The following is an 11,610-nucleotide window of genomic DNA, read 5'->3' as shown; positions in this document are numbered from 1 at the left end:
AAAATATTAGAAAACATTTTGATTGTATAAGTATAAAAAAATATCAAAATATCTTCCACCCCCGAGCATGCATGGCTCATGTCAATATTTCAATTTCTTGCCTCCCCCAAGAAAACATCTATATTTTCAGTCAGAAGAGCAGTGACATAACTTGAAAGGGAATTGTAAATGTATGAGAATTGTTTATTTGGAATCCTAATTCTGATTGAATCATGCATCCTTTCGCTTAAATAAAGGAAAAAACTGTCATTTTAGAAGAAAAAACATTATACATTTTCTTTTATTATTAATATTATTAGTATTTGAGCGAGGAGACTGGATGGGCTAGGTTCAAGGTATCTACATCGTATGGTATCGGGGAATATGTATTAACTTAGCACATAAATGACGTGTAGTATTGATTGCATGAATGGAGAAGGAGTAATAAAGTACAAATATTTATTTTTTGGATAATATTAAGGAGAAATCAGTATAAAATCTAATATGATATCAATAATTTCTATGTCAAAGATACATGTACATTAATTAAAACCATGCAAATTAACATGCCAAGCTAACTATGAAAGAGAACATGAGTTTGATTGATCTACATATATATATTAAAGTTGTTTAGACTATAACAAGCAGTAACTGTAGCTTAATTACGAAGCCTAGTTTGTCACAAACTAACTCTTCCTCTTCTTCTTATGTGTATATACATGCATACGACCCTGTTAAGAGAATTGGCCACTCTTAATAGTCTCTCTCAGCCATTCAGCCATTGAAGATGGATGTGTATGTGAGCTGTCATGATGATCTGACTCATACCCATTCTTCATGGATTCTGTCTCTCTGGTTTCTTTTGTCTTCTTTGATGTGGAGGGATCATCTATCCATCCCTTCACGTATCATATTCATATGGTCCTCCACCTCCACTCCTCCTCTACTTTTATTATTAATTTATTATTCCATAACTAAGCTGTGGGCCTGTGGCACGCATACTGGGTCTGGGCCCAATTATCCAAACTAAGCTCATGAGCCCAAATTGGCTGGCTCCGGGCTGGATCTTATATTACTGGCGTCTCACAGATGCTCCTAGGCTGACGTGGACGAAGCAGTCCTCCGTAAGTGACACTTACGTGGTGGATCAAATAAGAGATGAGAACAAAGGGACGTGTAGTGTGAGTGTGTGACCTTAGAGAGACATGAAAAAACTGATACCGATCCGATGTGGCAGATGCATAGGCAGACTCGTAGTAGTGATCCACTCGTTGCCACCGCCAACGTGGCAACACGGAAGGACCTATGCTATGCTATGCTATGCTATGCTATGCTGCTGGTTTCTGCTTCGTGCTTATCCCTTTATTACTACCACACTTGAGTATCCTTTTGGCTTGGCTTGAGTTGGGTTGGCTTGGGTTGGCTGGGGTTTGATTTGACGGATGAGAGAGGGGAGGTACGAGGACCGCGAATTTAAAAAGTGAATCGTACGATGACCGCGTTGGTTGGTTGGGCAATGCTAAAGCGATAAAAGAAAAGCTGACTTCACCGTACATTGTCCGGCCAGGCCATTTCATTCATTCATTCGTGGTCAAGGTGGAGGTGGAGGTGGAGTGCTAAACAGGTAATTCAATTGCATTGGCCGGCCAACTTTTCTCTCTCTCTCTCTCTCTCTCTCTATTTCTCTGTGTACGGTCTGGTAGGTCCCATCTGTCTGTTCTCTTAAGATGACAGCTGGAGCTTTGTACAGTAGCTAGCTGTTGTTGCTTTCTTCGATATTTGAGAAACGCACGCACGCTCTAACAGTCTAACCTCACCACCCTCCTCCTCCTCCTACCGGATTCTTCAAAAATTAATACCAACAGGCCCCGAGAATAAAATAAAAAATCTGAAAAAACCAACCTCTCCACTCTCCACTCTCAAGTCTCACGGTCTCACCCCTCCGTTTACCTCAAAAGGTACTATGATTGCGTGGGCCGTGTACTACCGCGTACCGACGTGCTTATCTATAATTTAAATAATTAATCAACCAAAATTTATTACATTATCACTGCCAATCTTCGCGGCTTCCTCGACTCTTCTTCACTTCTTCACTTCTTCTCAAAGTAATTCTAAACGGATAAAATTTTACAAAAAAAGTTTAGGAATTAAAAAAAATAAAATCAATAATCATAATTAAATCTGATAAAATCAATGGTTAAAAGTTAAAAGATTTAAAAGTAATGTTGGACTATAGTGGTAAATTTATCTAGTTCAACCAACGGGGGTTGGTCCAAGTGGTAAGCAGCTTGGTTTCGCTTAAGGCTCGGTATCGAATTCTTGTGGATGTAAAAAATCTCCGTTGGTAAACTTACCCACCACAGCCAAATGTGCAACCCAGGTCGAACACCGGTTTAGAAAAATCGGGGTTGGCAAACCAAAAAAAAATAAATTATCTAGTTCATTTTTAACAAGGAAATTGATTGACCATCCATTTCCTTAAAAATGTATGACATGTCCCAACATTACATATGATTGAAGTTTACTTATAAGTCACATTATAAAGTTTACTTATCTCAATGTGGTTTCAGACATAAAATAAGATGTAAAGTCAAGAGGTATGTTAACATTCTTAATACTTAAAAATATTTTGATCACATTAAAAAAATGATTCTAAATTATAATGATTAATTGTATAATCCTCCACAACAATGCTTAACATGAAGGGCTTCACTAATTTTGGTACACAATCCAAGAGATGCATGTAAACAAATCAATAGATAATCATAACATGCTATATATGTTTGACTTTTTCTAATTTTTTTTACCAAGTGAAGGTGAGAGTCATCAAGATAATCGGGCCATAAATTATAAGTGGATGAGATTTGGGGAGGGAGGAGGGAACATGTCAAAGAAACGATAATCGAAACACAAAATTTCTAGGACTTTAGATCTCTAACAAGAACTACCTCTCAATACCTATAAGCGTTAAGTGTATCCACACGTTTGAACCAATGTAAGAGCATCATTAAAACACTTTTAATATAAAAAAAAAGGGAGAAAATTTTAATATCTAAGTACTATTCTAGATGTATAATGGTTTACTATGGAAATGGTGGGAATTAGTTGGAAGCGTTTTGAACTCTTAGATCGAATCTTTTTTTTTCTTTTTTTCTTAACCCTAAAGCAACCTTACGTAGAGGTCTTTTCAAGATAGCTTGAATTGGAATCTACCTGTGATTGAATTTCGTTTTCAATCGCAATCCAAACAAATGAATCCCCAATTGATTTGGCGCAGAAAATGCATTCAATTAAACCGGGTTTTCAATCGCGATCATACATGCTCATAGCAGCTGCATCCAATTCCAATTTGATCACGAGATTCTAGACCGTGACCGAACCGAGACCGACCCGGGTCCACTGATTTCGCCACTAGGGTTTCAATTTCTTAAACCAATTACGAAATACCTATCGCAATCCAGGCACCTCAAAAGTTATGAATCTGATGAATTTGTATATTTTGATATATAAATGAAAAAAGCTTTTGTGATGAAAAGCACGGGACCTAAATGTAAATTCCGGTTAGCCGAACGTTTAGTTTGAAGCCGGCTCATCACCAAGCTTCACTGCTACAAGTAGCGCCATCGGACTCCAACCCTCGCGGTGGATTTTATTTTTATTTTTTATTTTGTTTCTTATTTTCTTATGGATCAAGAAAAAAAAAAAAAAAAAAAAAAAAGTGAACAGGAAGATTTACGAGTAATTCCACACCATGGATTTTTGATTTATGTCTCGTGTGATGCACACACTTTAAAAGATAATTTTATTTGCTAATGTGAAAAATAAAAACGAATATATAAGTAATTTATTACATTATGAATCGTGTGATTGGCATGTTTTAATCAATAATTTGTTTTGTATTTTAAAAAGAATATACTTGTAATTTTTTTGTTAGAACATGTAATTCAAACTTGTGCATGTATAAATTTTTATCAAATTACATATAAACCCTTTGATTTGGTAAGCTATTAAGCTTGAACTTCTAACGTTTTGAATTATATATCAATTGTATTAAAAATCATTTGAATTATAGGGTTTAAGGGATGACTCAACCTCTATTTTAACATATTAAAAAAAGAAAAAAAAAGAAAAAAAGGTAAAGAGAAACAAAGTAAATAATTATATATTTTACATGAAGATAAATAGATTGTAATTAATGATGTAATTTACTGAGAAGAATAAGTCTTACTAGTTGACCAACCTGCATTAACAGTAATTTAAAACATATATAATGTTCTCACCGAAAAAAAGAAAAAAAAAATACAATGTTTAGTCTCTCTTAGATTAGATTCCTGATTGGAATATTTGGCTACAAGATAGATGGCAGGTGGACGGAGCAGAAATGGTGGTGCCAGAGGATTGACTCTGAAAGAGATTGGAGGAACGAACGATAATTAATATATAATTTACAAAAAGAAAGAAAGGGCGGAAAAGGTTCACAGAGAGACGTGGAACGAGAAGGGCATGATATAGAACAGTGAAAACGTAGTAGATATATTCCGTAATTTTTTGTTACTTATTTTGGGTTCACTTTCTTGATTTGGTTTGTTGAAGACTGTGAAGTGCGATTCTTCTTGTGTTCTTGCGTTTTCGATTTTATCCGTATTTTAATCAGTGATCTCTCTTTTGCTCTGGTTCGTCAAGGGCGGCTATTTCTGAGCCTTTGCATTCCGATTATTTTCAACAATTTCTCCCAACATGGAATATGGAGTTTCTGAAAAACCCTAAAGAAGAAAAAAGCGGAAAAGAAGTGTGAAATCGTATACCTTTTTTTCCGTTTACCTGTTTGTGGGTTTTTACTGTTCGTGAGATCTGATGAGCTTTCTTACGATTTATCTTTCGACTGGTTATGGTTTTCTTTGGCTCAGTTCAGTTTTATTTTCTCTCAGCAGTAAGAAGGTGGAAGATCGACAGACGGAACTAGGAACTTGTCCGGCGGCTGGAAATTCTGACCTAATAGGTTTTCGTTTGGATCCTTACTTTGTTTTGAGACTGGATGATGGATTTGAATTTTGATGTCGGTGTCGTTGCTAAGTGTTCGATAATCTGACTACAAAGAGATCGGGATGGAAGGAAGACCAAGTATACCAAGTATACGGAGGATAGAAGATCTAGAAGTCCGTTAAGGTATGGAATTCATTTCTATCTATCTATTTGATTAAAGATCATTCTGGTTTGATGAGTATCGAGCTTTAAGGTTTGGTTGATGTTCTAGTATTTTTATTTTGTTAGCTGTAGGAGATGCGAAGCAATGAAGAACCAGTTTTATTTCTTTTATTTTTTCTAGAGAACAAGCTACAAATTTTCCCCTTCCTGAGTGATATTCATTTTTCCTTATGACATCAGGGTTCCAGTGATTTGGTGCATCGAAGATTGAATTCTGTCTATGTTTTTGGTGGTTCTTCCTATCTGTGTGGGATTTTACGGTTGACGAATGGAAGACGTGGGTGCCCAAGTCGCTTCCCCTGTTTTCTTTCACCAGGTTCTTCCTGGTCGATTCTGTGAAGCGCCTCCTCTGGCAAAGAAGCGTGATCTGTCATGGCAAACTACTTTTAACCATCAACCACAGCAGCGATCCGACTCTGCTTCTCAACAGGTGAAGGGTGATTGGAGCCCCAAGGTTTGGGACTGGGACAGCGCAAATTTCATTGCCAAGCCCTCGGAGGAAGATGTTCTTCGTACGGGTAATTCTGCAGTTGAGCTTGGAAAGAAGAAAAATGGGGATGAACAGGTCTTGAAGAAGGGTAGTGGTGTTGAAGATGGTGAGAATCTCACTTTGAAGCTTGGTGGTAGTTTATATTCAGTTGATGATACTGCATCGAGACCCAATAAACGTGTCCGATCTGGTTCTCCTGGCGGCGGCGGCGGCGGCGGCTATCCAATGTGTCAGGTGGATGATTGTAGGGGAGATCTATCAAATGCAAAGGATTATCATCGTCGACATAAGGTATGCGAGCTTCACAGCAAGACCACCAAAGCACTTGTTGGTAACCAGATGCAGAGGTTCTGCCAGCAGTGTAGCAGGTAATGGCTTCCTTCTTTATAATGTGGAATTTTTAGTTTTATACTTTTTTTTTTCTCATCTTTCAACCTAAATTGAGTTGCTGGATGCGACCTATTTCCCTCCCAAGAAAACTTCTGGTTTTGGAAGTCAGGCACCATGTTAACTTTGATTTTCTCTTTCAGGTTTCATCCTCTCTGTGAATTTGATGAAGGAAAAAGAAGCTGTCGACGGCGGCTTGCTGGGCACAATCGGAGGAGGAGGAAAACACAACCAGAAGATGTTTCTTCCCGGTTGATGATACCTGGAAACATGATACCTGGAAGCAGGGAGAACACCGGTAGTGGGAAACTTGATGTCGTCAATTTGTTAACCATTTTAAGTTGTTTGCAAGGTAAGCAAGTTTTGCTTTTCCTTCTTCAGAATTGCGTCCACAGTTCTAAACTTTTAGATTTTGCACAAACTTATATGACTGCAAATGCAGGGAACAACAATAATAATAATATTGATAAAGGTGCAAATAGTCCTCCAATGCCTGACAAGGACCGGCTCATCCAGATTATCAGCAGGATTAATAATTCGCTACCTCCTGCTGCAAAATCTGCTTCTTCACCAGCTGGAGGTTTTGACCTAAATGTTTCACAAACAGCCCCGCCAGATCACTCTAACGAGATTAATGACAGCACATCTGTTCCATCAACCACAGATTTGCTCACTGTTCTTTCAACTGCGTTAGCTGCTTCTCCTGATAGTTTTGGAATTAGGTCTAAAAGAAGCAGCCATGGCAGTGATGATGACAAGGCTAAATCAAACTCCTTTGAACAAGATGCTAATGTCAACTCAAGCAAGCAAATGACCTCAAAGTTTCCGCTAGTTGGAGGAGACAGGAGTAAAGATGACACCCACCGTGCCAATGAAAATTTTGATTGCCAGATTCAAGAGTCCCAGCCAAGTTTGAGATTCCAGCTTTTTAATTCTTCTACTGAGGGAGATAATAGCCCACCGGATTTGGGTTCTTCCAGGAGATATTTCTCTTCTGACAGCAGTAATCGCATGGAAGAGAGGTCACCATCCGCGTCGCCTGTTGTGCAAAAGCTATTCCCACTGCATACTCGAACAGAAATTATGAAACACGAGAGGATGTCAATCAGTGGAGAAGACACCGGTGCAGTTGAGGTGAGCACTACTCGTGGTTTGAGCTCTGGGCTGGAACTCTTTACAAGACCAAATGAAAGAGTTGAAAATGTTTCAGTTCAAAACCTCCCCCCATGTCAAGTAGGCTATAGCTCTTCTTCTGGGTCTGATCAGTCTCCTTCTAGCTCAAATTCTGATTCTCAGGTAATAATCAACCCCATTGTTGGTCAAAGGTTGTACAAAATATTTCCATCTTTTTCTTCAGTTTTGTTTTGAAGAAAATTTGAGTTCAGTTTGCTGGTTCACAGGACCGAACTGGACGGATCATTTTTAAATTATTTGGTAGAGATCCTAGTGATTTTCCTGGGACACTACGTACACAGGCAAGTAACAACTGTTGTGTCTTTTCTCTGTTCCATACGGTTGGAGGTATGATTAAGATTTAAATGATACTAATTTCAGTCTTTATTTCAGATATTTAACTGGCTTTCTCACAGTCCATCTGAAATGGAGAGCTACATTAGGCCTGGTTGTGTGGTTCTTTCTGTATATTTATCGATGCCTTGCATTTTTTGGGACCAAGTGAGTGAATATTCTTTACATAAATGCATGCTTGTATTTGTGTTTCATCACTGACCAGTGGCAGCAATAATTTGCAATTTTCAGCTACATGAAGATCTTCTGCAGCGCACCTATTCGCTAATACAGGATCAAGATTCTGATTTCTGGATGAGTGAGAGGTTTCTGGTTCAGGTGGACAGGCAGTTAGTATCACATAAAGATGGTGAGTGTAGGTTGATTTTTTCTATTTGTAATGTCGGATAATGAAGGAGATCACGTTCTCCTTTCTTGTTTCCTTATGAAACTAGTAATTCTATATCTGATACCTAAATAGGAAAGCAACAATTTTGTTGAATTGGCCAATATTATAGTTGGTATTAACATATTTTTGTATTTAATAAATATACTGATGATGCTACAAGCTTCCTAACTGAGTTTCTTGCAATGAACCCTTAGGAAATGTCCATCTATGCAAATCGTGGAGAACTTGGAGTGCCCCAGAGCTAATCTCTGTCACTCCATTGGCTGTCGTGGGTGGGAAAAAGACATCTCTTGTGTTGAAGGGTCGAAATCTAACTGTTCCGGGCACCAAGTAAGTTATTTTACTTTTTCTGGAATTAGATGTGAGGAAAGCTACTTCTCAATTGCTCAAGTAATTTTGTTTCTGTGCAGAATCCACTGCACCTATATGGGAGGATACATATCAAAGGAAGTTTCTGGATCATCTTATAAAGGAACAATGTATGACGACTCAAGCATTGAAAGCTTTAGTTTTCCTGGAGGATCTACTGGTGTCGTAGGCCGCATTTTCCTGGAGGTAGTACTTAGATTCAGTTGGATGGCTTGATAGGAATGAGTACAGCAAACTATAAGTGACTCTTCAGATTGCTTATTGTTTTTTCTTTTTCTTTTCTTTTTTTCCCTTGAAACTGATGTGGTTGATATTTGTTACCTGCCCAGGTAGAGAATGGTTTCAAAGGGAACTGTTTTCCTGTTATAATTGCTGATGATACCATCTGTGAAGAACTGAAAGTCCTTGAATCTGAAATCGAGGCAGAAACTCGAATGGCTTGTGTTTCAGAAGATCATTTTCGTGATCTTGGGCAGCGGAAATCTAGGGAGGATATTTTGCACTTCCTCAATGAACTTGGATGGGTTTTCCAGGGGAGGAGCATTCCTTTGAGGTCTGAAGGTCTGGATTCCTCACATGTGCGTTTCAAGTATCTTTTGACCTTTTCAGTTGATAGGGACTGGTGTGCTCTGATTAAGACCCTCCTGGACATTCTTGTGGAGAAAAACTCAGGGAAGGACGGACTATCAAGGGACTGCCTGGAGGCACTCTCGGAGATTCATCTTTTAAACAGAGCAGTGAAGAGGAAGTGTGTGAACATGGTCAAATTACTTGTCCACTATTCTTTCATGAGCAATAATGGCACCAAACAGTTTGTTTTCCCCCCAAATTTGGCTGGACCAAGTGGTCTTACGCCTTTGCATTTGGCTGCTTCGATGAAAGATTCAGAAGGCTTGGTTGATGCTTTGACAAGTGACCCGCAAAAGGTAACCTTATTTGGATGCAGTTATCATCCTATTTCGTTACTCTTACGTTCCAGACCTCGATCACCTTAGGTTATGATTATTCTTTTGAACCTTATGAATTTTGTTTGAAATGGATTTGTTATGCAGATTGGATTGAACTGCTGGACCGAGCTGGTGGATGCCAGTGGACAGTCTCCATATGCGTATGCATCAATGTGCAGCAACCACTCATACAACAGGCTAGTGGCTCGTAAGCTTGTTGACAGAAAACATGGTCAGGTCACTATAGTGGTTGACGGTGAGATATCCTTAGATCGGTCTTTGATAACAGCTGAGCAGTCTGAGAGACGAGGGATTGAATTGTTACAAAAGCGACAGTCTTGTGCAAGGTGTTCTATATTGGAGACCAGATACAAGAAGCGAATGGCTGGTACACAAGGGTTGTTTCAGAGGCCCTATATCCATTCAATGCTGGCAATTGCCACTGTCTGTGTGTGTGTATGCGTCTTCTTCCGATGTCTCCCTGTCATTGGCTCTGTTGCTCCTTTCAAGTGGGAGAATTTGCAATATGGTTCAAGTTAGATTACTGACCAGGAAGAAGATATCAAGCTTGGCAAATCATGAGATGGAAAGTGACCAGGGGACAGAAGATGGAGTGGTGGGTTATGTTGTTTCAGATTCTGCATGCTCCTCTCCCATCTTGCATGGGTTATTGTGGGTGGTTCTCTCAGTTGCTTTTGGCCATTATGTAGATAGGTGGATGGGTTCCTGTTTTGAGGAGTTGGTGAGATATGGGGTCAGCATCTCTCATTGCCCTAAAAGATTTTACAAGAAACCCCTAACAGAGTGCAGTTTGGGATTTGTGATTGAAGCAGCAGTTAAGCGGGGCTGAACCAGAAAAATGGCAGGAAAGGAACCATCTCGTGTCTTCGCTTCTTGTTTTCCTTTACAAATATTTTACCTTCTGATTAGAAGAATAGGAGAGTCGAATACCAAGAAAATACGAGGAAGGAGCAGGGCAATGCAGAGGTGTAGGTCGTTTTAAGTAATATATCTTTCATTTTTGTTTTTAGAATTTTAGGATAGGAAATTCATGGGAAGATACCATGAATTTCGTTTTGTAAATTCAGAATAGTGAAGGATAAATATTTACATACCATATAAAGTAACACAGGTAACAGAGTATTTATTTATTTATTTATTTTCAAAAATTCTCTCTTAATTATAGCATCTTTTCCTTGAAACAAACAATGCAGTTTGGAGTTTAGCTAGGTTGGAGTCTGATCACTTTCACTTACTGGTTCTTCAGAAAATGTGTCTGCGTTGGATTGTTGCCCTAAATCTGAAGTCTCAACTCTCAACATCAACAGCTCACAGAAGTTCTTGCATGGACGGTGTTGTCTCATTGGGAAATACAGACACGAAGTAATTTGTTTGTCGACCAGTCCAAATTTGAGATAAGAAGATTACTCTCCAGTCTCCAGTCTCCAGTCTCTGCTCTTCACATTCCCACTAAAGGTTCTTTTCCCATTACGTGTGGATGAATTTGTTTTCCCACTCTAAGAAGAAGATGTGAGTTTTCTCCTTGTTAAGTTCTAACGTCATTGCAGATGTCATGATCAAAGTCGGGGGCTATTACAATTTCTTTCCAAACGCACCTGCTTGGATTGGATCTTCGCATCTTACGTTAGTTCTTTTCACAAGAAGATTCATGCATATCATGTTGTGAGGGTTGCGTGTGCACCATGGCACCTTCTGTGAGTGATGGATGTGTTGTGCACCCATCCATAATCATCCAACCCAACGTGTCAAATTTTATTTCATAGACCAGTCCATATTTGAAAAACAGACCAATAAGAATCATGATACATTATGCTAAACATTTTTCTTTTTTCTCGATTAGACACTCATAATTCTTTATTTTATTCACCTATTCATTGGATTTATAAACCTTGGTAGACTTCTCTGAATTTTAATTATATTTAGCAGTACAGTTTTTTAGTGTGTCCATGTCACCATTTAACTATAGGTTAATTCTTACATTTGACAAATCTATGCTTAGTTTGTGATTTTGAAATTTGTATTAGAATGAACATCAGAAGATCACGACAGAACTAGACATACAAAGAAATTTAACGGTGATCACACCCCAAATGTGATATTAAAAGATTACGGGTAGAGAACTTTTACTATTGAGGATGAAAATTACTGTGGAAATTTCTCAACCAACCGTCAGAACAGTAATACAAAACTCTCAGGAGATGTAATTTGATCACTTTAGAAACAGAAAAAAAGAAGATGGAATGTTCATTGTGTTCACAGGAGAAAGGAGAAATTTTGATTGAAAAGTTTTTTGAAAG

The 11,610-nt window shown here is 38.4% G+C and overlaps 1 protein-coding gene across 4 annotated transcripts; it reads left to right on the top strand.

The window, feature by feature from the left end:
- Window positions 1-4,429: 4,429 nt before the first annotated feature.
- Window positions 4,430-11,109, top strand: LOC149017269 (squamosa promoter-binding-like protein 15). 4 transcript variants are annotated; one of them, XM_089151595.1, is made up of 12 exons: window positions 4,430-4,503; window positions 4,908-5,145; window positions 5,365-6,042; window positions 6,205-6,413; window positions 6,504-7,357; window positions 7,462-7,536; window positions 7,628-7,735; window positions 7,820-7,937; window positions 8,171-8,306; window positions 8,387-8,531; window positions 8,675-9,271; window positions 9,398-11,109. In XM_089151595.1, exons 3-12 carry the CDS (start codon window positions 5,453-5,455, stop codon window positions 9,830-9,832), a joined length of 3,267 nt encoding a protein of 1,088 aa, XP_089007721.1. In that variant the 5' UTR covers window positions 4,430-4,503; window positions 4,908-5,145; window positions 5,365-5,452; the 3' UTR covers window positions 9,833-11,109. The 4 variants fall into 4 exon arrangements, with proteins under 4 accessions (XP_089007721.1, XP_089007722.1, XP_089007720.1 ...); XM_089151596.1 differs by lacking the exon at window positions 4,430-4,503 and adding an exon at window positions 4,514-4,768; XM_089151594.1 differs by lacking the exon at window positions 4,430-4,503 and adding an exon at window positions 4,514-4,778.
- Window positions 11,110-11,610: the final 501 nt, after the last annotated feature.

Source organism: Hakea prostrata, chromosome 4 (assembly GCF_041222555.1).
Source record: "Hakea prostrata isolate BN-2017 chromosome 4, UWA_Hpros_2, whole genome shotgun sequence".
Lineage (NCBI taxonomy): Eukaryota > Viridiplantae > Streptophyta > Magnoliopsida > Proteales > Proteaceae > Hakea > Hakea prostrata.
The sequence above is the reverse complement of the archived record's forward strand: the minus strand, read 5'-3'. Positions and strand labels throughout refer to the sequence as shown.